The following is a 27,085-nucleotide window of genomic DNA, read 5'->3' as shown; positions in this document are numbered from 1 at the left end:
GCCTAATAGATGCGACAATCTTGGGCAGCTGCAGGGTGCTACTTTTAGGATGGGGGTGGAGTGGTCCACTAAAGCATGGACCTCCCAGTCTGAGAATACCAGCCCCCAGCTGTCGGACTTTATCTTGACTATCAGCATAGCGCATGCGCATAGTGTTAAAAAAAAAAAAAAAAAAAAAAAAAAAAGCTGCCTGTGGCTCTCTTATTTTGACACACAGCCAAGATAAGTGCAGGGCTGGGGCTGCAGCCATGGGCTTTATCTGACGGCAGTCAGACGCCAGTACAGCCAGGCAAAACAGTGCATATGCGATGAGCCTAATGCGCGATCTGGAAGCAGTGTGCTGCCATGAATGATCCTCAGTGAGTACAGCAAGCGCTCCTATCCCTTCTTCCAACATTTTTAATCTCTGGATTCTGGTCCCCATAGACTTATAAGGGAACTGTATTCCAGACTGGAACCAAATTTTGCTCATCACTACATGTCACACATGGAGGGTTCCAAAAGATGGGACCATTATCTGTCAGAGATTCATGGTATATTTAAGAGATCTGTTCAAAGGGAGAATACACCTTTAAAATTGTACAATAAAAGGTATTTGTAAAGAATTCACCTCAATATGTTGCCATTACATACACCTTTTTAATATATGAATCAGACGTTGTTTGTGAACATTACAGTGAAATACTTCACCTATGCCATTTTTCTGTTCTACAGTGAAGTCAGGTGTAGATTGCATTGTAGGAATCGACATTTTTATTTTTATGCGAAAGCCATTAAAAAAAAAAAAAAAAACTTTTTAAATCAATTTTTAGAAGCATTTTTAGTGTACATTACATAATCAGATATGGCAGCATGTAAAAAGATGTGGGTACATTAAGTATGGCTTCTGAAAAGTAACAAAACTTAATTGCCCAAGATTGATCACGGGAAGAGACTTCCAGGGTGTAAATGTGAAGTCCACTGGTAGCAAGTCAGAATTTTTCATGCAACTGGACTCAGTCATTAGCTGAAACAGAGTTCCTTCACGGTGTTTACGTAGGTGGCATCAGCCATTTGTTTCCTTTTACTTCCTGGCTGCAAGAACTTCTTTATATTTGGGATTTCACAGGTTTTCTTTTTAAAAGCCTAAATAATGAATAAGAATATACATTAGAATTGAAACAGTGCATCAAAGCTTCTCCATAATAAATAAATTCTGATGTGAAGATATGTTTGGCGCTGCCTGAAAACATTAGAGAACTAAATCTACAGCCATAGGATGTATGCATCCCTTGACTGGAGGAACGGTGATGTGATGAGGCCAGGACTGCAAGTGCACTGAATCACCCACCATGCACTTGCAAAACCAATTCGCATACAAATTAAAATATTTTCATCCCAGTGGAGCAGCATAGGGGGAAGGGGGGGGGGGGGATATATATATTATATTATATTATTATATATATATATATATATATATATATATATATATATATATATATATATATATATATATATATATATAATATATTAAGTGTTAAGTGTTATGGGGGACTTCAGGATAGTCTGTCTCTTTCCTACAGTTGTAAAGCTATGAACTGAATATAAAATTTAATTACGTCATATTTTTTTGCATTATCGTCTAAAACAGCAGATATTTTTAATGTTGCACAGCACTTACCTGTAAGTTAGGAAAGTCCTGCAGAATGTCGGGATGAAATTCTTCCAGTGCTAAAATAACATCCAATAGATATACATCTGCACAGCTGAGCTTGTTTCCAACTAAGAAATCCTTACCTTCAAGAGCCTAAAATAGAAAATTAGGCATCTGTAATGATAAGTAACCTGTCACTGTTCTGGAGCTGCCCTTTTTATTTAATTTAAGAGAGGGGACAGCCTCCGTTGGGTTTCTTTTTTGTTTAAATCTCACCTATTAGGAAAAGTAGACACAAAGGTCCCTAATGTCCTTTTCACATGAGGTGTGTTCAAACTTCCAGGTTATGGGATCTCAGCATGCACCAGTAGCCCACAACAGTCAGTGGCCTTCCTCACTGGGAAAGGAGCAAGATCGCCATTTAACCGAATACTTGACTAAGTGGTCACTAAAGGATAACATCATTGGAGAGGTCACTGTTTGGTAACTGTATGCGGCAGAACTAGGTTAGTGCAAAGCATGGTCCTGCACTTTCACAATAAGGAAGGCCACAGAGGTTGTGGTATCCTGCGCTGCAAACCAGCATCCCACAAGCTCAGACTAGGCTTAACATAAGTCAAAGTCCTTTAGGGAGGCATTAAGGACCCTTATGACCACATTGGCAAATCTGAATATTTTGTTAGATATTACTTTTCAGCTTGATTGATGGGCCTAGCTACATTTTATATTTTATCAAACCCATTCTGGCAACAGTCAACAAAAAAAAATTTAATACAGTTCCAGATAACACGCATTATTAAATGCATCTTAGACCGGAGTATGTTGGCATACTTTCTTCATAATTTCAGGTCAGTATAATAAGAGTATAATGCGATATGCTAATGACCCCCTGCTCAGGCTCTGCTGCGAGCATGAGCCGTGTGTCATGCGACTGACCCGATCTTGCGATCGGGTCACAGCTATGAAGGTGAGGGCAGGCGCTGCAGAGGCGAGGGAGGGGTTAATCCTCCCATCTCCTCCATGGTCTGCCTGTGCGTATATCGCACTGCACTGGGATAACATCAGAGTACAGTCCGATGTTTCTCTCGCACCCATTCACTTGAATGGGTGCGAGGGATACGGCTCTAGCAGAAAATCGCAGCATGCTGCCGCTTTTCTCGCATCCAGAATCTGGATGCGAGAAAAGCTGACCAACTGCTCTCTCATTGACTAACATAGGTCCGAGTGCAATGCAAGATTTTCTCGCATTGCACTCATCCGATTTCAACACTCGTGTGAGCGTACCCTTAAGATGTCTTCTGTCACAATTAGAAGCTACAGCGGTGGCAAAGATAAAGCATAGAGCCGACGCTGTAATTCTATTTGGTTATTATATGCCCCCTTGACTCTTGCACCCTAGGCCATGGCCTAGATTGGCCTTATGGAAAACCCAGCAGCAGGCTCTATTGTGAAATCTGGGGGGCTTAGCCCAAGATTTAGACATTTTCCACCAAGCCAATTAACTGGTAATGAAGAAGTAAAGATATTTCAAATGGCCTGTCCACTGCTCACCGCCCGTCACCGACAGCCATATGTATTCCCTTAACCTCAGGAGCATGGCGTCCATACTGACCACACAGAGTTATTGCAGGCCTCAGGACAGGTTTACAGATTTGGTCTTGTTGAATGACCAAATAGTGAAAAACTGCACACTACATGGTTTGTTGAACTGTCACTTTCAGCTATGGAATTGGCACAATCCACCAACAAATATCTCCGATCTACGATTATACTCTATCAGCATTATTGGTTTACTAATGACAATATCTGGATAAAAAAGACAGGAGATGAAGATGAGACCTTCAGGTTCTATAGTAAATTCATTCATCAATAATAAAGTGTTAGAACAAAACTGATGGCCACAAAGAAAAGGAGTTAAAAATAAGTAATCTCTTACTTTACTGTACACAGGAAAGTATCTTTTATGTGCCTTGTCCTTCATCAGATTTAGTTGTTTTTCCTTATCACAATCAGAGAGAAAGAAGTAGGACAAGATCAATGTATTTAGATCACTGGCTCCTTCAACATACATGTCAATGCTGGAAGACAAGAGAAAGCAATGTATAAATTATACACAGATGTCTATATGTATGTAGGTAATGTGAATAGTTAAATACACAATATGCAATCTGTCAGGTAGATACAGTTTATCAGAAAAAAGTGATTACATCCCTGACATTTTAGTAAATCTATTACATTTTTTCATGGGATAACACTGAAGACAACACTGATAAAAAGTAAGTAGTCAGTGTACAGATTGTATAACAGTGTAAATTTGGAGTGCATTCCAAATAACTAACAGCCATTAATGTCCGCTGATGACAAAAGAGTACACCTCTAAGGAAAAATGGCCAAATTGTTCCCATTTAGCCATTTTCCCTCCCCGGTGTCATGTGACTCATTGGCGTTACAAGGTCGCAAGTACTAATGGGAAACCGGGGTGTTAAGTTTGGTGTTAATCGCTCACACATTCAACACTTCATGGCTAAAAAATTCTAAGAATCTGGAAGGAAAAAAAAAAAAAAAAAATATTTGTTGCTCTACATAAGGATGGCTTAGTCTATAAGAATATTACCACCACCCTGCAACTCAGTAGCAGCACGGTGGCCAAGACTATACCGTGGTTTAGCAAGAAAGGCTTCTACTAAGAACAGGCCTTGCCATGGTAGACAAAAGTTGAGTGCACATGGTAAACGTCATATCAAGACATTAACTTTTCAAAATAGATGTATTGCTGCAGAGGTTAAAAGGGGTGGGGCGTGGTCAGCATGTCATTGATCAAACCATACGCCACACACTGCATCAAATTGGTTTGCATGTACTCACCCCATCCATCCCAGCAGGTGACTGGGACAGTGGAGCACAGCATACGCTGTGTGCTTCACAAAGATGGCGCTGATCTCCTCCCTCTATGGTGATCTGGACAGCTCGCAGGGCGCATCCATTTCACAGCAGATAATACAGAGTGTAAGTATAGAATTGCAGTCCAACTGAGGCTATGTGCGCACGTCCGCGTTCTGCCGTGCCAAATCTTCCGCAGCGTTCATGCGTTTCAGAACGCAGCCGAAAAGCTGCGTTCTGGATGAAGTGTTGAATTCATTCGTTCTAGATGCGTGCTCTGCCATAGAGTGGGAAAAGCATCCGAAACGCATACAAGTAGTGACATGTTGCTTTTTAGAACGCAGCGTTTTGGATCAAAATTTTAGCTTCCGAAATGCTGCGCTCTCAAACGCAATGTGCGGTTGGATTATGCACATTCATAGATTGTGCTGGGGTCGCAGGCAGGTACGCTGCAGTTCTAAACGCAGCGTAAAAGCATGCAACATGCAGACGTGCGCACACAGCCTATCAGAGTGAATGCCCTGGGCGTTGCCATAAAGGAGGTGAGTAACGGTCGTTACTCACAGAAAATCCAAGATGGCAGCCCCCAGTGCTTCAGTAAAACTAGAATTAAATAAAAAACAAAAAAGTGAATTTAATTTTGTATTAAAAATACTTAAAATTCATAATCACTATTTTTAATACAAAAATAAAAAAGGTGACACCTTACCTTTAATAAAAAAGTAACAAAAATTTAAATACAAAATTAAATTGTTTATTTTTACTCAAACACTGAGGGATGCCATCTTGGATCTGCTGTGTGTAACAACAGTTACTCACCTCATTTATGGCAGCCCTCTGTGCATTGGTTCTGATTGTCGGGCTCGGACCCTATTCTCTAACACAGAGAGCTCCCTCTGCTGGGATCTGGATGCGCCCCCCTGGGCTGTCCAGATCACAGCTCTGGAAGGAGATCGGCACCATCTCTGTGGAGCCCATAACGCATGCTGTTGCTGCACTTTCCCAGTCACCCACTCTGTGCTAGTCAAGCAGTGACACTGGGATGACAGGAGATGCTGCAGGGAGGACAGCTCCTTTCACTAATTAATTAGTGAGAGAGTATAGCTGTTAGAGACACCAGGCTCATAGGATGAGGTGTCGGGAGAGGAGGTGGGGTGAATGGCGGTGATCGCAGCCCAACATCTATAGTACAATAATACACGCAGCAATATGGCAGCAAAGTACACAGTGGGGCACTAAACTAGCAGTCCTCGGTGACACTTTCCACAGTTCAAGATCTCTGCAGTCACCAACAAAATGGCTCCACACTGTGATCCTAAATTTCATCCTCCCTTATCATTTGGAAACATCCTGGAAGTCAAGGGGGAGGTGTGACACGAGAGCAGATTCCGCCGACTTATTGCAGTTGTAATGTGAGCTAGTTGTACACCAGGATTTCAGCAGCTGCTCCCCCTAGTGTCTAAAGGTCGCTTTACACGCAACGACATTGCTAACGAGATATCGCTGGGGTCACGGAATTCGTGACGCACATCCGGTGTAGTTAGCAACATCGTTGCGTGTGACACCTACGAGCGACCGCTAACAATCGCAAAATAGTGAAAAATCGTTGTTCGTTGACACGTCGTTCATTTTCCAAATATCATTGCTCATTTTGGACGCAGGTTGTTCGTCGTTCCTGAGGCAACACACATCGCTACGTGTGACACCCCAGGAACGATGAACAGCGTTTCTGCGTCCTCCAGCAACGAGGTAGGAGTGACGTGAATGCGGCTGCTCTCTACCCCTCCGCTTCTATTGGTGACCCACTGATTGACGTTGCTGTGACGCCGCACGAACCACCCCCTTAAAAAAGGTTGTTCGCCGCCCACAGCGACGTCGCTAGGAAGGCAAGTCCGTGTGACGCATCCTAGCGATATTGTTCGCCACGGGCAGCGATTTGCCCGTTACGCACATACGACGGGGGCGGGTGCGATCGCAGCGTGTAAAGCGGCCTTAAGACTGGAAAATATCAAACTTTTAAATTTTTTTATATACAGTGGAACCTTGGTTTTGTGAGAACAATCAGTTCTGGGAGTGTACTCTTAAACCAATTTACTCATCTAGCAATGCAAAATTTCCCATAGGAAATAATGGAAGCTCAGACAATTCATTCCACAACTTGTGCAATGTCCGATCCTGGTCCACTATTGTGCCATTTCACACACACACAGACACACACTCTATGCTCACCTTACCCTTGGCGGTCTCCTGGTTCTTGTAGTCCGCAGGTGTGTGTATCCGGTAACCATCGCGACAATGCAGGAGCTTCCGCAGTCAACAACATACGCAGGAGCCGCTTGCCTCTGATTGGTCAGCGCGCTGCCTGTGAGAAGCGCTGACAGCATAAGTTCCTCCATCGCCGTGATGGTTACCTGATACACATACTGTACCTGTGGACAACAAGAACCAGGAGGCTGCCGAGGGAACGGAATGTAAGGTGAGCATAATATGTGTGTGTGTTTGTGCGGACTGCAAGAGCGGGTTAGAGCGCAGTGAAAGTATGTTATCGGAAGGGTGTGTGGTATTTGCTCTTATAGCAAAGATTGCTCGTAAACTGAGTTACAAATTTACAGCAAGGTTTGTATAGCAAAATACTCGTACACCAAGTTACTCGTAAACAGAGGTTCCACTGTATATATTTTGGTCAATTAAAAACAAAGGATAATATTTAAACAAAAAACATTAAAAACATTAATATATGTTACACTTTTCAGTTATTAAAAGGAAGATTTTTTTTATGGATTCCCTTTAAGAAAAGTCATTGTTGGTTTTGTCATATAACCTCAGGCAACCTCAATATGGAAATAGAAGCGATTAAACCATGTCAATTATTTTAATACCTTAAACAGTGCTGTTTCTGGTTTTTGTTGTTTTGCAAGGAATGACTACCTGCTTTAAAAAAGGGTATTCAAGTTTGAAAGTTATTCCACATATTTGAAACAGGGATAACTTTCCTATCACTAGGAGTTAGATCACTGGGGCCCTCAAACATCCTGCTTGTGTGAATGGAGTGGGGCAACATCCAAACTTGAGAATACCTCTAAGGCCCGTTTCACACGTCAGTGAAAAACAGTGACGTTTTTCACTGGCGTGTAAAACACGCACATGTCCCTGCGTGTGCTGAAAATCACGGCACACGTGGGTTGTCTAAGTGCAATCCGGGCTCCGTTCTCCGTGGCCCGTGATTGCACTTAGAGATTCACTCACCTGCGCCCGCTCCCGCTGTCCATGGTGCTGATCGCTCCCGCGACGCAGCATCCGGCCGGCGGTGACCCCTGCAGCAGCTGCTTCCGGGTCGGCTGTGTCGCGCATAATGAATATGCGCGACAGTAATCAGCCGGCACAGAAGGAGCAAGCTGCACGGGCTGCAGAGGACATCGCTGGACGCCGGGTGAGTTAAAATGTTTTTATTTTAAAAGTACGTTTTTTTCTGGCACGTGTTTCACGGACCACACCACTGCGTGGTACATGGAACATCAGTGATGCCAGAAAAAAATGGACATGTCTCCGTGCGGCAATCACGCACACGCGGGTACGCTGCACGGAGACACGTGCAGTGACAAATCACTGACGTGTGAGCAGACCCATTCATTATAATGGGTCTGCGTATGTCCGTGATTCTGGTACGTTAAAAAAAAAACAAAAAAAAAAAAAAAAAAAACACAAACGTACCAGAATCACTGACGTGTGAAAGGGGCCTAAGGCCATCTGCACTTGTTGAGTATTTGGTGAGTTTTTTACCTCAGTATTAGTAGCCAAAACTAGGAGTGGGTGATAAATACAGAAGTGGTGACGTGTTTCTATTCTTTTCCTCCAATTGTCCCACTCCTGGTTTTGGGTTACAAATACTGGGGTAAAAATATTCACTGACTGCTCATTTTATCGTGCCAGCTAGTTCCCTTTTGCCAAGAGAATAAAGTTAATTTTGAAATAAAAGGGGGCTATTAATAGATTGAACTAGAGGGGCACAAGGAAACTATCGTGCCAGTCGTCCCCCCACATATTGAGAGTATATATATATATATATATATATATATATATATATATATATATATATATATATATATATATATATATATAGACATTATCTTAACCACTGTCCACAGTAAATGTTAGTCTCAATGCAGAGATGACAGACTGTCTAAAAAAAAAAAAAAAAAGACAATCATTCAGGAGTGATGAAGTAAGTGGACTTACTAGGCTCTTTCTTTCAGGTCACTTCCAAAGAGGTTATACTTTCCCGCTATGTAATTCAGAATGGCTTTGGTTTGTACAAGTTTCTGTCCATCTATTTCCAGCATTGGTATTTGGCCAAACAGCAGATCTCCAGCTAAAAGGAAAAGAGAATATATATATATTTGAGGGAAGATGGATTTTCATCAAGCCAGCATTTCTAGGCTCTCTATTGAAGCGACAGCTGGATATTGTGGCTCCTAAGTTACAGATTAGAATTACACATACAGGAATGATACAAATCTCCAATATGTCGGCAGAACCATCCAAACTGTCAAGACAGAGGATGAACAAGCACAGGTCCAGTAATTAGAAATGGTGGTTTGTAGCATGGTTTCATGGACCATTCCAAGGATCCTAGTGGTCTTCATTTTATTAGAACAGATACCAGCATCAGTCACCATATGGTGTCAGAAATTTATCAACAGCAAGTCCTATAGGATTTTTAAACTGGGCACATTGACCCCGAAGGGTTAAATGAAACTATACAAAATACCTGCTAAGTATATGTTAATTTTAAAGGCTATTTGCATGTTTGTCTGTTTTTTTCTGAAACATTAATGCTTCCCTTAAGTATTCATGTGAGCTAGAGGTGGGTATCCCAATAGGTCATTCCTGCTCACTGTATATGTCTACATGCCCATTTTGTACCTTATAAAGGAGTTAAAAACAACTCCAAAATTCCCCACTTTCCAATCTCCTGGGTGCCCTGCTTACTCTGGACCCAACAGTGCCTCACAACACCGCAATTTCTACATCTTCAAATTCCATGCCTGACTAGGTAAGGTTCAGCGGATGGACCAGCAGTTAAGTCCTACCATCCCTCAAGCTTTATGCAGCATTTTGCACAATCTTACCAGGTGAGCAGCTTTCTCATTTTTAGCCCACTGATTTCACACATGGAGCGGCCCCTGCTTCTTAGGCTACATGCGCACGCTGCGTTTTTGGCTGTAGTTTTGTCAGAACTTTCTGACATTTGACTTCCCAGCAAAGTCTATGAGAAGTCAGATTTTCTATGCGCACACTGCAGTTTATTTGTCAGCGTTTTATTTGTCAAAAGTTTGTGACAAAAAAAATGCAGCATGTTCATTCTTCCTGCGTTTTTGTCAACATTTGTCACAAAAACAAAGCAAAAACTAATGTTGTGAAAAACGCACCAAAAACGCACCTACAATTACAAGCGTTTTTTCTGACATTTCCAGGCTCTCTCTGCTAAGGTGCAGTTTTGGCTGCAAGCCTTATGCTTCCACAAAGCGATTAAAAGAAGTACCCTAACAGTTATTCTACTTTGAAGCCACTCATTAATACATAAAGAAAAAAAAAAATGCCCCAGCCACGTCAACATACAGGAGACAAAAGGTGCAAGAAGAAAAAAAAAAAAAAAAAAAGAAGCTCAAGACTCCTCAGGAAAAACACCACCATCATTGCTTTTGCAGGAAAAACTCAGCGGGTACACCAGCATTTAATAGACAGCATGTGCACATATCCTTTCGGGGTTCTCAGGTTTTGGAAAATACCAGTCTCCCATTTCTTCTAAAGCAATGAAGAGACGGTTGTGGCGCATGTTTAAACAAGCAACATTAGATGATTGAGAGACCCTGAGCTACACGCCTTATGTAATCCCAGGTTGCCTATTCTGGAAGTGTCTTTGTACTTGCCGGTATTATGCAGTGAATAGTTGTGAGCCGCTCTACACCCAACTGCCTGCAGCCATAATCAAACTGACTAAGAAACAGCCAACACATCAGAACGTGTTCACATGAACACAATTTCCCATCGAGATAGCAAGAAACACCCAGAAGCCAGCAAAGCAATGCACCAGTGTTATGTATATAAAGATATACACTGTTCTAGAAGGTGCAGGGCCAGAAAGGGTGATAAGGGTCATGCATTACCAGGGTCGGTAAGGGCTCACACAAATCCTATAGTATTCTGCGAGAGGGGACGGTGACTGATAATGTTTCATCCCCATATTTTTTCGCATCCATAAGTTTTCTGTATCTTTTTTTTTTTTTTTTAGACATATGTATTTTTCATCCACAATTGAATAAATAAAAAGAAAAAACCCATAATAGTTTCCTATCTAAGGCTATGTGCACACGTTTCTATTTTTTCAGCGCGGAAAAAAAAAAAAAAAACACCCTCTGGCAGAGGGGAGAATTGTAAACAATGCTTTTTGAGAAAAACGCATCGAAAACGCATGCGTTTTTCATGCGTTTTTTATGCGTTTTTCATGTGTTTTTTTAGGTGCGTTTTTTAAGACTTGTCAGTGTTAATAAAGTTGGTTGAACACAGACCTTTGGAAAAAAAAACCTGTGATGTCATTTCCTTCTCCACATTCTGTTTGGATAAATGGGAGGGCTTGGAATGGAAGGAGCACCATTTGAATTTTGGAAAAGTTGAAATAAACTTCGCGCACCATGTCACATTAGCAGGGCCCCTTGGGTACCTATACGTCAGAAAACCCCCACAAGTGACCCCATTTTGGAATCTGCACCCCTCAAGGATTTTATTCAGGAGTATATTAAGCATTTTGAATCCACAGCTACTTCACCCAAAATGTTGCTGTAGCAACAATATTCTCACTTTTAGGCTATGTGGCCGTGATCCAGCGACACGGCGTCTAGTACACAGTGCCCGCCTTCCTGCAGAGATGTGAGTGTTGTCCACGGGAGAACGCAGCTGGCCATGCCCACGATTTGGGTTCAGGCTGCTGTGGACTTTAGCTCTATTCTACCTGCAGAGAGCACTCTCGTCTCCACAGCATAAATTGACATGCTGAGGCTCGGGAAGCTGCGCCACCGGTCAGTTTATGCTGCGGAGAAAAGAAGCACAGTGGGCATGGGATCTCCAAAAATCCTTCCACTGTGCTTCTACTGCACAACGCAGCGTTATGGACGCAGGGAAAACACTCAGCGCCCAAACCACTGCAAAACCTGATTGTGGGCACACAGCCAAAAAAGCGTCAATGGATGAATGGATGTCAAATATATATAACGTCCCACCCCCGCCTGCATATTCTAAGCTGGCACTTTTAGTACCTTTCATGTGGCATTAAAGGGTGCCTAGCTTAGTATTTATCCAAAAAAAAAAAAAAACAATGAAAAAAATGGCGTGGGGTCCCCCCTATTTTTGATAGCCAGTCAGGGTAAAGCAGACAGCTGTAGCCTGCAAACCACAGCTGGCAGCTTCATCTTGTCTGGTGATCAATTTGGAGGGCTCCCCAGGCTTTTTTTTTTTATTTATAAATAAAGAATTAAAAAAAAAAAAATAAACGTGGGGTCCCCCCAAATTAGATCACCAGCCAAGGTGAAGCTGACAGCTGGGGTCTGGTATTCTCAGGGTGGGAAGAGCCATGGTTATTGGACTCTTCCCAGCCTAAAAATAGCAGGCCACAGCCGCCCCAGAAGTGGCGCATCCATTAGATGCGCCAATCCTGGCGCTTCGCCCCAACTCATCCCGCGCCCTGGTGCGTTGGCAAACGGGGTAATAAATGGGTTGATACCAGATATGTAATGTCACCTGGAATCAAGCCCAGCAATTAGTGATGTCACGGCGTCTATCAGATACCAGACATAACTAATTGACAGTAAACAAAAGCAAAAAAAATGACAAAAAAATTTTATTAGAAAAAAACACTCCCCAAATCATTCCCTCATTCACCAATTTAATCAAAAAATTTGAAAAAAATGGGTCCGCAGAAATCCATTTGGACGTCCCACGTCGGCTCTGGACCTTCTAGAATATGGGGGCACGTTCAGGGAACGTATCCCCCATTTTCTAGGAGGGCAGACCCTCCATTTGAGGAGAGTGGGTGCCAAAAATCTGCACCCACTCTCCCCGGGTCACAGCTGCAGAGTGCGAGCAGCCAGCACAGCTCTCTGAACACAGTGCTGGCTGTCAGCTGATCTGCACATGTGACCGCACTGACCGGCGTCTGCTGTGAAGGAGGAGGGGGCCGCGGGGGATCAGCGCTGCGACCGGACAGGTAAGGGGGAATACCGGGGGGAATAGGGGGTGACCTGGCAGGGCCTGGGGGGCATTTTTCTGTCGCATGTCTCAAGGCACATGCGACAGAAATCATAGGAGTAGGGCGGCCGGTGCGCTGCTGTGCGCGCGGCCATGTTGGATTTTCGGGAGGGGGGGGGGGGGGTCGGGGCGGGCACTTTGGCGACATTGGGGGCTTTTCAGGACTTTGCCAGGAAGTGAGGTCAACAGGAAACCTCTTTACCTCACTTCCAGGTAAATGCCTGAGTTCTGTATGCCGACAAAGCCCGCGGACCGGAACAAAAAAGCAGCTCACTGCGGTGTAGCTGCGTTCTGACCCACATCATTGATTCAATGGGGGAGAGAACGCAGCCACACCACACAAAAGAAGTGACATGCTGCTTATCTTTCCGCACCGATTTTTGGCAGACAAAACACTGCGTTTAGAAACGCAGCGTGTGCACTGATTTTTCGGCTTTCTCATACACTTTGCTGGGAAAGCTGAACGCATGCAATTTGCCACTGAAACGCTGCGGTTCTAAACGCAGCGTTTCCGCGGTAAAAAACGCAACGTGTGCACACAGCCTAATTGTTGCAAAGTATCCGTTATAAATAGATGGTATAAGGGTGGATTCAGTTATGGTCTAGGTCTACGTGTAATTCATTTTGCATATGGACGGCACAAGGCCTCAGGAAGTTTTACTTCCTTTAATGACTGTACAATTAGAATTCTGCAGAATACTTTGGGATTCAGTTCCTTAAAGTCTCTATTTGCAGTTAGTGAATGAGCACAGTAGTCTAGATCTGCGGCCTGAAGGCTTGTACACTGCTGTATATGAGCTAAGATTGTTAGTCTAAAAACCGACCTAAACATCCGTGTACGCTTTATATCTGTGCTTTTCACAGACAGAACACCTGCCATTATAAATAAATCGGCATCAATTTATTTTTGTGGATCCATTGTCTGCAAAAAAACAAACAAAAAAACCTCTACAATTTTGTAAAGTTTTTTAAAAATATACAACGGGTGAAATAAGTATTGAACACGTCACCAATTTTCTAAGTAAATATATTTCTAAAAAGGGTGCTATTGACATGAAATTAAAATTCTCATCAGATGTCGGTAGCAACCCATCCAATCCACACAGCCAAAGAAATCAAACCATCGATCAGATGATTGATGCCATAGTATTGCTGTTTATAGCACAAATCCTGGTCTCTTGTGAAGCTCAGCCCAAGTCATGATAGGCAGATTGGTTCACATGACTGTTGAGGATCTGTAAAGCCCAATTGCTCAGCCCAAGTCATGATGGGGATCTGTAAAGCCCAATCTGCCTATCATGACTTGGGCTGAGCGATTGGTTGACATGACTGTTGGGGATCTCTAAAGCCCAATCTGCCTAACAGACATGTTAACAAATCGACATGTGATCGCATCAAGGGACTGGGGTGATGGGTGTTAAGAAATGTGTGCCCCCCAGATGGTGCTCTATAAATGCAGCTTTCAGAGATTAACAGTGGCATTTACACCAGTGGAAAACCCTTAACTGCACCCACATCTATTAGAAGCAAATGATGGCTTATCAACACAGGAAAGATGCAGGCCCAGGGCGAACACAGAGCTCAGCTGACATTGGACGTACCAGGTCATTAAGGGGTTAATACTACCTACCAAATATTGTGTGTATCCTCCTTTGACATTGGTGATCAATCAACTCAAAAATAGCAAAAAAAAAAAAAAAAAAAAAAAAAAAGGACTTTCTATTCCTCCATATATGTGAGCAACAACAAGTGGCATGTTGAGCTTTATGGTCTTTGGCGAGTCATGGACTCCACAAAACCTCTGATGGTCTCCTGTGATAGCTGGCACTGGTATATATTAGCAGCAGATCCTATGAGCCCTGCAAGTTGTGAGGTGGGGCATTCATGTGGGGTTTTTTTGCACATACCAGTAACGTTCATATTTCATTTGGTCTCCATCCAAGTGCCTGAGGCTATGATGAAGCTAACTATTGAGAAACAGCCCACAAAGCAGAGCGTGTTCACATGAAGACAATATCCATGTAGCATAGCAGGAAACCAAAAAAAAATAAAATGTGGCATCTGGGGCAGAAAGATGAATTTCACAGTCTGCATATGGCCACGGGTCTCCTGACCCAAACTAAAAGCCCAATAGACACATGGGTTGTAAATTTAGGTCAGTGTGGACCATGAAATACAACTCAGCTGAGTTGCAGCCTCAGACGCCAAGCAGTGTGCATAATCAGAAGTCCCCTGCACTTCCGGTCATGCGCATTAGACCTCTATGAAGCTGGGACGCGTTCACCCAGCTTCATAGTGCGTATGACCGGAAATGCGCTGACCTGATCATGCCCAGTGCCTGGTGTCTGAGGCTGCAGCAACGGACAGGTACGTACGTCACTGTTGGTGCTGATGCTGGCAGTGGGCATTGAATAGCATGTTAGCACACCCCTGTGGGCGTGCTACCATACTAAGAGGGTGGAATGAGCCCACTAACTAACTTCCTTGCGGGTAGTTGCTGCTCTCATTAGCATATCATAAAGGATTTTTAGAAATCCTCTCTCTAAAGAGATCTTTATCTATGCTAGTGTATACAGGGACCGTTAGGCAGGGATTAGCAATATGCACCCAGAACTGCTCATGGTTCTGGGTGCACATTGCACCTCACCGGCTCCCTTTATACAGTCCGGCATATAAATATAGAGGAGTAGAGCTCTTGCTTGTGTTTTGATTTTTTTGTGAACAAAACGCTGGTACTTTTTATGAATGGGATGGGTAAGTGTGACCACACTGGATCTCACCATGGCTTCTCCTCAGCGCCACACATTTCAGCAGCGCTGATGCAAAGTGGCGCAAACACACCAAACATAGCAACATTTTTTAGCAAATTCACGTTACACAAAATTTTTGTGACTTTCCCGGCCCCATAATATACCATCTATACTTCACCATACTGGAAAAAAAAAAATACTTTACATTGAACCAGCTTATTATATTCCTCCTTTGTTCTGTAAAATTTCTCCTCAAACTGTGAAGACAAAAGAAAAATAGCAATTAGTTTCTTTTTGGGCATCAGGATTTTTTATTTTTTTTTTGTTCAATTTTGAAGCAGATTCACTTCAAAACCCACATTAAACTGAACCTGTCAGGTGCAATATGCACTCAGAACCATGAGCAGTTCTTGGTGCATATTGCTAACCCCTGCCTAACCGTCCCTGTATACACTAGCATAGATAAAGAGATCTTTAGAAAAAGTATTTCTAAAGATCCTTTATGATATGCTAATGAGGCCAGTGACTAGTCGTAGGGGTGTTCGTTCCTTTGGCTAGTCGGCCCTATTAGCATGCAAGAATGCCCCTGTGGGCGTGCCAACATGCTAATGAATGACCGGTGTCAGAGGCATGGTCAATCTCACCTACTGCCACATCGCCAGATGCTGGATTTTGGTTCAGTGCGCATGACCCCGGAGTTTTGGTCATGCGCATTATGAAGCCGGGTGTACGCATCCCTGCTTCAAACTGGTGTAGTGCGCATGATCAGAAGTGACGGGAACTTCTGATCACGCACCCCGAGACTATGCGCAGTGGTCTGAGGCAGTACAATGGACACAGGTATGCGTGTCACTGCCAATGATGATGCTGGGCAATAGTCACTGAATAGCATGTTTAGCACGCCTATAGGGGCGTGCTAAACGGGCGGAATGACTGCAGGAACTAACGCCCTTGCGACTAGTCCCCGCACTCATTAGCATATCATAAAAGCTATAGAAATACTTTTTCTAAAGATCTCTTTATCTATGCTAGTGTATACAGGGACGGTTAGGCAGGAATTAGCAATATGCACAGAACTGCTCATGATTCTGGGTGCATATTGCACCTGACAGGTTCACTTTAAGCAAGTGATTCAAATACTCGAATACAAACAGCAAAATTTTTGTAAAAATTTTTAGGATGCCACTTTTTAGGCTAGTTTCACACTTGCGTTGTTTTGATGCAAACGGAATCCGTCACTAATGTAGTACAGTTCATTTATTTACATTTGAAGCGCGTTACTATGGCGCGAGTGTGTCATGCAGTACCCGCTTGTGTCCACACGATGTCGCGCTTCCACTGTAAATAAATGAACTGTACTGTATTTGTAACGGAGCCCGAATCCGTTAAAATAGCATAAATGTGAAACGGCCCTTATGTAGATTCCTTGATTAAAACCTGACCTGGCACTCGTGAAAACAAAAAAAAAAAAAAAAATACAAACCACCCAAAACACATGTGGTGGGGTGGGGAGAAACAGACCCATTCAGTATTATAGGCATGAGTGCTAGCCCTGAAAAAACACAGACGGCACTCTTATGCAAAAAACTGGACATCTGAATGAAGGCAATCAGCGAGCTATTTTTTTTATTTATTATTTTTAAGTATCAGTATTTTTGTGGCATCCTTTTTAAGTGCATTTTCTGGACCCTTTAAACGCTATTCAAAGAAACTTTTTTTTTTATTAAAAATATTCAAAAAGACGCCCATGCGTCTCTTGAGTATTGCAACTGACTTCTAATAGAATGTATAGAGCATCTTCAGAGAAGAAAACACCTAAAAAATAATCAGCACTCCTCTTTTACCACTTGATGTCTTTGGAAACCTGAAGTTACTCTAAAAAGACTGACTGTTAAAAGCAACTTGCTGTTCATATATTCAGTCATGCATATGTTTATGTTTCTGAGAGTTTAGTCTGCGTTAGTGATCTGTGCACATAAGTTCAGACTAGTGCTCTTTGTCTCATGGCCAGTGTGAACATGGTCTCACAAGTTCCATGTATACCATCTCATACTCTGGCTCACTTTTTTGTTTTTATGTAGTTTGTATTCAGTACAAACAGGGAGTGGCCCCCTTCTCAGCGAGCTGGACATTTCATTCTGTGAATCCCCCTGACTGTGTGTGTCCTGTTGGGACCCGGTCGCTCTCAGCCCTTAGCCACATTGAGGCCTATTTTAGACCCATGGTAAGGTTTTAATATTAGAGAGTGTAGGTACTATCCCAACTGGGTACACCTTGGCGTTGGTGGGATAGCTTTATGCTTTTTTTTGATCAAAAACAGTGTTTAATAAGTACCCTATGTTTATATGCACTATGCTTTTATTTAGTTACAGCAGGGTATGTTTTCACAATTTTTTCCTTGGTTTCTCTTAGTGCTGAACTTCGCAGACCAGTAATGTCCATACATTGCGAACGACACTGCATCCATGTGCAGGAAAGTGTGCTCATTATCAGACTTTGTTCACAATGATCACATCTGGGAAGTCATTGGTCAAAAAAAAAAAAAAAAAAAAAAAAAGGAGCAGCCAGCACTGGATCTTGATGATCTCTGCTAAAGTACAGAGTCCAGAAGAACTTTCCTCAGACAACTTAATAATCAAACGAATAGCATTCCCAGGCATGAAAGCGCATGTGTTTCTCCAAGTGGCACTCATACTCGAAAGTGAATGAAATCAAGATACTTTGAAAAGTATATAAAGCTGTATGTATGTATGTATGTATGTATGTATGTATGTATGTATGTATGTGTGTGTGTGTTAAAGGAATCCGCAACGTTGCATTTACAATCACGAAATGTTGCACAGACGCCTCATGTGACTCAGGGAACGTCAGACTATGTTTTGACAGGAAAATTTAACCCAGAGCTTTACAGTTACTCTCAAAAATCCTGCCTCCATTAAACTGAATGGAGGTGGGAGCTACAGGCTATTAATAGCAACTGTCAGTGATTGCTATAGGAACAAAATAAACTGTTAGTATAATAAGCTTGTGTGTGAGGTAATAAGATGTCGGTGGGGAGACTGATAGAAAGAGACAGCCGGGCAAAGAGAGACAGACACACACACAGAGAGAGAGAGACAGACAAATACAGACAGTCAATATCCTGGGCAACGCCTGGGTACTACAGAATATACACACACACACACACACACACACACACACACACACACACACACACACACACACACACACACTTTTTTGTTATTTATTTTTTTTTCAAAGTATTTTGATTTCATTCACTTTCGAGTATGTGTGGCTATCGCCCCCGTGATTTCCATCATTTTTCCTTTTTGGTGTTGCAATTTCAATATGGAGGACTGCATGTGATAGATTTAGATACAAATATACATTACCAACCTCAACACCAGCTGCCGCTAACAGCCACCTGATACATTCTGCTCTTCCACGTCCGAAGAAGTAATGAAGTACTGGTGTCTGAGCCATGATTAATTGTTCTAAAACGAGAACAAAGAAAAGAGACCAGGATGACAGGATGTGGAGAATAGGCGGCCAGAACACTGCGGCAAAATACCATGATCATATATATTATATTTTAGAGCATTATAAAGTAAATCCTATAGATGCTTAGAAAAGTCTATTGTAATAAAAAACATATTGCACTATCCAAAAATGTTCCAACTAAGCTAAAACTATTGGTGACGGAATGGAGTTGCTACATGGACCAGTGTGAAGGGTTTATTCACATGCAGCACTTTTGCTGCCAAATTTCTTGTGACTGAAAATCAGTTCCACTTATCAGAATAGGTATTTTTATGGGGCAATCAGTGTGTGATGTGGACCTTAAGATTCTCAGAAGTGTTACCATGCATATATGGTTAAGAAAAAAAAAAAAAAAAAAAAAAAAAAACTATTTATCCCAGTGAACATGAAATACAAGTGAAGTAACTCTGAAACATGCAGTATACGCCTTAAAAAAATGCAAGTCACCATATACTAGGTCAGTTACATATGGTTAAGGTTATCAGCATGCAGATGATGGCCACACCTAAAACATATTACACATCATACACAGGGGCAGTGCTACCAAGTGTCAGGTTCCATAGTACCTAGAGGCCGACTCCAGGCTCCAACATCTGCCATCCATGTAAAGGTGGGATGCTGTCACATTCCAAGCAGTTAGACCCAAACTGTCCAATCAGTGACTTCCATTGAAGTTAAGGTCAAGTCTGGGTCCCAAACCGAACTTTATTTAATAGAATTCCCAGAAATTTCGAGCTCCCCCTGAAGTCCCGAAAGAGGGTCAAATGACCCTTAGTCCACACTGAATAGAACTAACTAGAAACTAAATGGCTAAACTCAATGGAAAACAACAACGTCCTGTGGTGCGACAGTAATGGCCTTAATTACAGAACAAAAGACGGTGATTATAGGAAGTTAGCTAAAATCCTTCAGGTCATTCGACCTGTCTCTGGCTTCCAAAGGTAGAAATGTTAAATGACCCCTCTCTGGGACTTCTAGTGTTAGGTTGCTTTCAAACATCCGTTTATTTGCTGAGCAGCACAATACGGCGCTTTGCAGAAAAAACGCAACCGTTTTTTGCCGCCGGTTGCGTTTTTCCACATAGACTTGCATTAGTGCCGTATTGTGCCGCATGTCCTTGCGTTGCATCCAGTTTTTGCCGGATGCAGCATATTTAGCCCATGCGGCAGCCAGATGGAACGTTGCCTGGCACTTTTTGTGCAGCGAAAAAAACGCATCACGCCAGATCCGGCGCAATGCGGCGCTATTTACAATGCAAGCCTATGGACGCCGGATGCGGCGTCCTGCGGCAAAAACCGCATCCGGCCGCGGTTTTTTACACTGCGCATGCTCAGTATCAAGCCGCATCCGTCAAAAAACGGACGGGCCGCATGGAAAAACTTATGCAACAGATCCGTTTTTTTCGCCACTTCCGTTGCATAGGTTTTTGAGCCGGATTGAGCCGCACTGCAAAAACCGGATGTGTGAAAGCAGCCTTAAGGTCCACCTGAACCAAACTTCCTCTATTGAACACACTTACTGAAATGTATTTAATAATTCATACAAAAGCTTTTGTTGGTGATTAGAGTTGAGCGAGTACCTAACTATTAGTACTCGTTGTGAGTATAGCGAGTATGATCTAGTCCTCGTGTATTTGTTCTGAATAGCGTGTGCAATGCAAGTCAATGAGGAATACTCGCAATGTAACAAGTAACCCAAATGCCGTACTACTTGCTGCTCACACGAATAGTACGGCATTCGGGTTACTCTACTTTGCGAGTTTTCCCCATTGACTTGCATTGCAAATGCTATTCGGTAGTAGACAGTACTTGTTATGAGTATAGCGAGTATAAATAGTTAGGTACTCTCTCAACTTTATTTGTGATGACTCCTGTATGGAGAAACTAGCCACATGCTTTGTTCAGGTGTGATTTTGGACTATTCTTCCACATACCGTATTTTTCGGACTATAAGACGCACCCTGGTTTTAGAGGAGGAAAATAGGAAAATAAATAAAACTTTAAGCAAAAAAATGTGGTCATGACACTGTTATGGGGCAAGGATCTGCGGCTGACACTGTTATGGGAGTAATGTCCCCAAATTCTCTACTAAGGTACCCCATCCTTGGTATTGATCCTCCTGCCTTGTATATGATCCTGCTATAAACCCCCATCCTGCTCATATACCCGCATCCTGCTCATATACTCCCATCCTGTTCATATACCCCCATCCTGTTCATATACCCCCATCCTGTTCATATACCCCCATCCATCCTGCTCATATACCCCCATCCATCCTGCTCATATACCCCCCATCCATCCTGCTCATATACCCCCCATCCATCCTGCTCATATACCCCCCATCCATCCTGCTCATATACCCCCCATCCATCCTGCTCATATACCCCCCATCCATCCTGCTCATATACCCCCCATCCATCCTGCTCATATACCCCCCATCCATCCTGCTCATATACCCCCCATCCATCCTGCTCATATACCCCCCATCCATCCTGCTCATATACCCCCCCATCCATCCTGCTCATATACCCCCCCATCCATCCTGCTCATATACCCCCCCCATCCATCCTGCTCATATACCCCCCCATCCATCCTGCTCATATACCCCCCCATCCATCCTGCTCATATACCCCCCCATCCATCCTGCTCATATACCCCCCCATCCATCCTGCTCATATACCCCCCCATCCATCCTGCTCATATACCCCCCCATCCATCCTGCTCATATACCCCCCCATCCATCCTGCTCATATACCCCCCCATCCATCCTGCTCATATACCCCCCCATCCATCCTGCTCATATACCCCCCCATCCATCCTGCTCATATACCCCCCCATCCATCCTGCTCATATACCCCCCCATCCATCCTGCTCATATACCCCCCCATCCATCCTGCTCATATACCCCCCCATCCATCCTGCTCATATACCATCCTGGTATATGGCCTGTATCCTATAGCACAGAGAAAAAAAATAAACGTTTATACTCACCTTTTCCTCACTCCCTTCAACACTTATCTTCCTCTCTGCGCCGCTGACCTGTGTGTGGAGCCGTCCCCCTGCAGCATCGCGATGTCTTCCTGTCTGTGCCGATCAGCTGATCAGCACAGATCAGCTCACTGGCATAGACAGGAAGACATCGCGTGCTGCAGGGGGACGGCTCCACACACGAGGACGGGCGAGTACACTGATTTACTGCACCCCGCGCTGATGATGACGACGCGCGGGGGGGGGGGGGGGGGGACAGTGAATACAGCCGCACATGATCACTCCAGGCTGTAGTTGCCAGGGGTGATCATGCGCACCGGCTCTTTACTATGCGCACGTCCCCGCTCGTCCTCCCGCCCACCTGTCAGTGCCGGCTTCTGCGCTGAGAGATGGGCGGGAGGATGGGCATGCATATGTAATGAGCGGGCCCACGTGGTCACAGCAGGCTGCTACAGCCTGCTCATGCCCCCGATGACCCGCTCCACCGCAGCACCCTCGTTCCCGGCCACAGCCCTTTAGTCAGACCATAAGATGCACCCCCAACTTTCCCCCAACATTTGGGGGGAAAAAAGTGCGTCTTATGGTCCGAAAAATACGGTACTATTCAAATCCCGAAGGTTTTGTGGGCTCCTGTGAACTCAGCTTTAATTTCTTCCATAAATTTTCTATTTGATTCAGGTCAGGTGATTGGCTGGGACATCCTAGCAGATTTATTTTCTCTGAAACCAATTGAGTTTCCTTGGCTTTGTGTTTGGGATCATTGTCTTGCTGAAATTTCCACCTTCATTTCATCATCCTGGTAGAGGGCAGATTTTTATCAAGAATGTCTCTGTACATTTGTCCATTCATCCTTCCTTCAATAATATAAAGTTTGCCAGTGCCATATGCTGAAAAACAGCCCCACACCATGATGTTCACACCTTCAAATTCACTGTTGGTATGGTGTTTTGGGGGTGATAAGCAGTGCTTTTTGGTCTCCAAAGAGTTCAATTTTGGTCTCATCTGACCAGACTATACTCACAGTATTTCACAGGCTTGTCTATAGGTTATTGAGAAAACTTTCAACACACTTCAACATGCCTTTTGTTCAGCAATGGAGTCTTGCGTGGTGAGCATGCATACAGGTCATGTTGGTTGAGCGCATTATGCTGGTTTCACATCAGCGTTTTCCTGCCGCACTCGCAGATCCGGCACAAGGACAGTACAGTACATTAAGGTTCACTGGCAAGCTCCGGGCACATGCGGTAATGTGACCGGAGCAAGTGACAGCAGGTGACCGGGGCTTGACGAACTGTCTGAACTGTACTGTACTGTACTGCCCTCATGCCGGATCTGGCAGTGCGGCAGAATGATGTGTTTGTGCCCTTACTTGTTTTCCTTGAAACAATTGTACCTGCTGATTCCAGGTATTTTTTTTTACCTCTCCACAGGTGGTTTAAACAAAACCTTATTGATCTACTTATATGGTGTGTTTATGAGGTGGAAATGCACTAAAAATACATATCTGTTGTTAACCTGCAGATTCTACGCACCTTGTGCAAGTCTATGACAAATCTGCGAATAAAACGGTTCACAGCAAGAGAAAGTGGCATATTGCGGATGTGGAAAACACACCGCAGGTCAGATTATGCCCAGTAAAAGGAGCACAGAGGGCAGGAGATTTCTATAAATCCCATCCACTTTTCTGGATCTGTAAGACTCAGCAAGAGAGTGGAGGAGACGACAACTACCTCCATATTAATTCCTATGGACTTCGAATTGGAGGTCATAATAGCTCCTGCAGGTTTAATATGTAGAAGAAGTCACAATACTTTTAGTATTTTAATGGATTACTAAACATAATTTATTGATATAGGACAACAGTAGCAACAAACATTTTGCCAATGGAAGTCTGAGATTGTTGATATAACTGACGGAATGGATTTTGGAAACCTTCAATTGTGACAAATTAGGTCAGAAGACAATCCCGATCCATCACGCCTATTACCAGGGTGCGGCTGGCGTCAGTGAAAGCCACAGGACAGGCTTCTTTATACACAAGCATCTTGGCATCTTCCCTGGCCCTGAACAGAAGGCGTGCATGCTTAGAATTAAGGATCGTGTGGACTTGTGGTGGATTTAAGATCAGAACCCCATTTCTTCTGCTCACTGTATGGTTTACCTTCAAAACTTTAGAATTTGTTTTCTTACACGTTCCTCGACAGGCATGAAAACAGTTTGGAAAAAGGGGCATTGATAAAGGAGCCACCAAATTTATTACATGAATGCATCCTGATGAATTTACCATTCTTTTGGTCTTTTTAAAAATAAAAAAAAAAAAAAATTAAAAAAATGTGGACATTTGTAATATAGGAAAAGGTTATTCCCAAGATAGAAGTCCATACCCACAGGATAGGGGATGCCTTACGTTTTGCTGGGAGCGGGCCTGAATGTCGTGCAGCATGCCCATTGCCACTCCATTTGTGATGGGGATCGCAGGAGGTCAAAGCAGTCAGGCCTCCAGCTATCAGTAAGATATCCCAAGGGTCCCCAACCTTTCTTACATTGAGAGCCACATTCACCTCAGAGATGGTCACGAGCCACATCCAGCATCCGCTCTGGCATTGAGTCCTCCATAACTACTGTAATGACATACAGAGCTTTCCCACAGAAGGAGTTCCCATATCTTCTGTATTCTCACATCAGGCACTCAACACATCATTGTATCTGGCTTCAAACAACCCTCTATCTGGCAGTATCTTTCTAATCCCAGTTTACAATATATTTTCCCACTTTCCATCCCAGCCAAAATACGTGCATCCATATATGCTCCTCTTTTCATGGCTAATTACAAAAGTCACGATCTGGAAACTTGCCCCAAGCTTGCAGACAGCAGCAAGCCACACATCATGGGCCAGCACACCACACGAGGCTCCCAGGTCAGTTCAGGCAGACACTGAGCCACAGCTGTGACATCACCGCGTTTACCTGCGGTCACAGCTGGAGGTTCCCATTGTATCCCAGCTGTGACCACAGGTATACTCACCTCAGCTAAACTCATTCCTGGCAGAAACATGTGTTTTGGTTTTTGTTTTTTGTTTTTTTACAAAAGATGCAGATTTTGTGCTGGAATGTATACACCAAATTCCTGCACCAGTTCTGCATCCCCTGGCGGAAAAACGTATCAAAACACAATGCAGGCTTGATGCATTTTTGCCAGAAGAGGCAGATTTGGTGTATCAATTCAAACACCAAATCTGCATCTCCTGGTAGAACCCCTCCCCCCTTCCAAAAAAGAAAACAAAAGGTTTTGATGCTGTTTCGGTGCGGTTTTCTGCTGGGAGATGCAATGTAAATATGGTGCAGACATTTCAGCACCAAATCTACATCTCCTGGAGGAAAAATGCAAGTAAACTGCATTTTTTGCAAGGAGATGCAGATTTGCTACTGAAATTTATGCACCAAATTCCTGCACCAGGAATTCTGCATCTCCTGGCAAAAAAAAGGGTAAAACGCGATGTGGGTTAGATGAGTTTGGGGTTTGTTTTTTCGCAAGGAGAAGCAGAATTGGTGAATGAATTTGGTGAATAAATTTCAGCACCAAATCTGCATCTCCTTGCAAAAAACAAAAACAAAACACAGTTTTCTGCCTGGGCATGCAGGTCTCATTGATCTTAGTAACATCACTGCTCACAGATGTGGTGCAGTCAGTGTCTGCCTGCAGCCGCTGCGGATGGTCATGTTATCTAACGTACCCGCATGCTGTGATTTCAGTATGTAGCAGAGGCGGGATCAGCGTGGAACCTTATGTGGATTATGTCGAACCTGCATATTTTGGGGGTTAGTAAATTGGAGAAAGAGGGTGGTTTTTTTTGTAATGGGGTGGGGGTCCTCAGACCCCCCTACCCATTACTAATCCAGGTCTTAGTGGCAGCTGTGAGCTGTCAATAACCCTTATATTACCTCCACACAAAGGCAATCGGGATGAGCCGGGTAAAGCACCAGAATTGTCACATTAATGGATGAAACAATTTTGGGGAGGCTGCAGGCTGTTATTTTCAGCTGGGAGGGGGCAATAACCATGGGCCTCCACAGCCCGAGAATACCAGCCCTGGCTCTCGGCTTTGTCATGACTGGGTATCAAAACGGGAAGGGGGTGAAGGGGTGAGGGGCGTGTGTTTGGGGTCCATGCGCAGACCCGGTGCTTGACAGTGCCACTTCACCCATCACTAGTAGCTTGGCATATCTAAAGTCCTCCATGGCATCACTTTTTGGTTCCCTGTCCTTTAGGAACATATGCTGAAAATGAGGGAGTCTCACATGACTATCCGTGCTCTCTTAGCTCCGCTCTCCTGTCCACAGAAGGATTCCAGAATACCTACAATGCCCGCATCATCTTTAAAGCCACACTCCAGTGAGTGGTTTTTATTTTATACAGGTAAAGTATCACCCGGGCAATACTTCTGACAAACACTTTCAGCCCCTGGTGAGGGATTTCTTTATAGCAGTGGGTTACATCATATGTCTTACATAAGTCTGCATTCAATTACTGCCATGGCTTGTGGGGTGGAAACAAAGGATGTAGGAATCCTGGGGTGCGGGTCCTGCTGCTGCTGTGCAGGCTCCTGGGGTCAGCGCTGGAGAGTCCCAGCTCACCTCACACTCCAGCACTATACACTGAGGGAAGCGCTGCAGAAATAGCAAGCCCCAAACACAGCCCGCGGTGTATGAGACCGGAGAATAGGAACTGCCAGGTCAGTTACATACGATCGTGGTGACGAGAGACATCTATGGAAGTCCTGATGTGCAGATCCTCTCCTAACAATGCATCATCAGACACGTCTGCGCCTCTACAGGAGAGTACGAGCAGCCCAGATCCGCCTGCAGCCCCAAGTCTCAGCATGGAGAGCGTCCATGGCAGCCGATCACTTACCTCTATCCGGGCCGCTCACCAGATCGTGAAGAAGGTGCAGAGGAGCAGAGCGTTCCAATATACAGGTGCGGGGGCGGGGCGG

At 43.8% G+C, this 27,085-nt stretch overlaps 1 protein-coding gene across 1 annotated transcript; it reads right to left on the bottom strand.

Moving 5' to 3' along the window:
• Window positions 1-619: 619 nt before the first annotated feature.
• Window positions 620-27,085, bottom strand: LOC142296555 (glutathione S-transferase 3-like). Its single transcript, XM_075340311.1, has 7 exons — window positions 27,004-27,085; window positions 18,961-19,058; window positions 15,770-15,821; window positions 8,750-8,882; window positions 3,570-3,711; window positions 1,661-1,786; window positions 620-1,125 (listed from the first exon to the last, which is right to left on the bottom strand). The coding sequence occupies exons 2-7, from the start codon at window positions 19,045-19,047 to the stop codon at window positions 1,003-1,005; spliced, it is 663 nt and encodes a 220-aa protein (XP_075196426.1). The 5' UTR covers window positions 19,048-19,058; window positions 27,004-27,085; the 3' UTR covers window positions 620-1,002.

The sequence above is a fragment of the Anomaloglossus baeobatrachus genome, chromosome 3 (assembly GCF_048569485.1).
Source record: "Anomaloglossus baeobatrachus isolate aAnoBae1 chromosome 3, aAnoBae1.hap1, whole genome shotgun sequence".
NCBI lineage: Eukaryota > Metazoa > Chordata > Amphibia > Anura > Aromobatidae > Anomaloglossus > Anomaloglossus baeobatrachus.
Note: the sequence above shows the minus strand (reverse complement) of the source record. Positions and strands in the feature narration are given on the sequence as shown.

Coding starts and splice junctions, on each gene's coding strand:
- LOC142296555 (XM_075340311.1), bottom strand. CDS start 19,047: ATGGCTCAGACACCAGTACTTCATTACTTCTTCGGACGTGGAAGAGCA. Junction 3,712..8,749: donor GACCTGAAAGAAAGAGCCTA/GTAAGTCCACTT, acceptor CTTGTCTTCCAG/CATTGACATGTATGTTGAAG. Junction 1,787..3,569: donor ACTTTCCTGTGTACAGTAAA/GTAAGAGATTAC, acceptor TTTCTATTTTAG/GCTCTTGAAGGTAAGGATTT.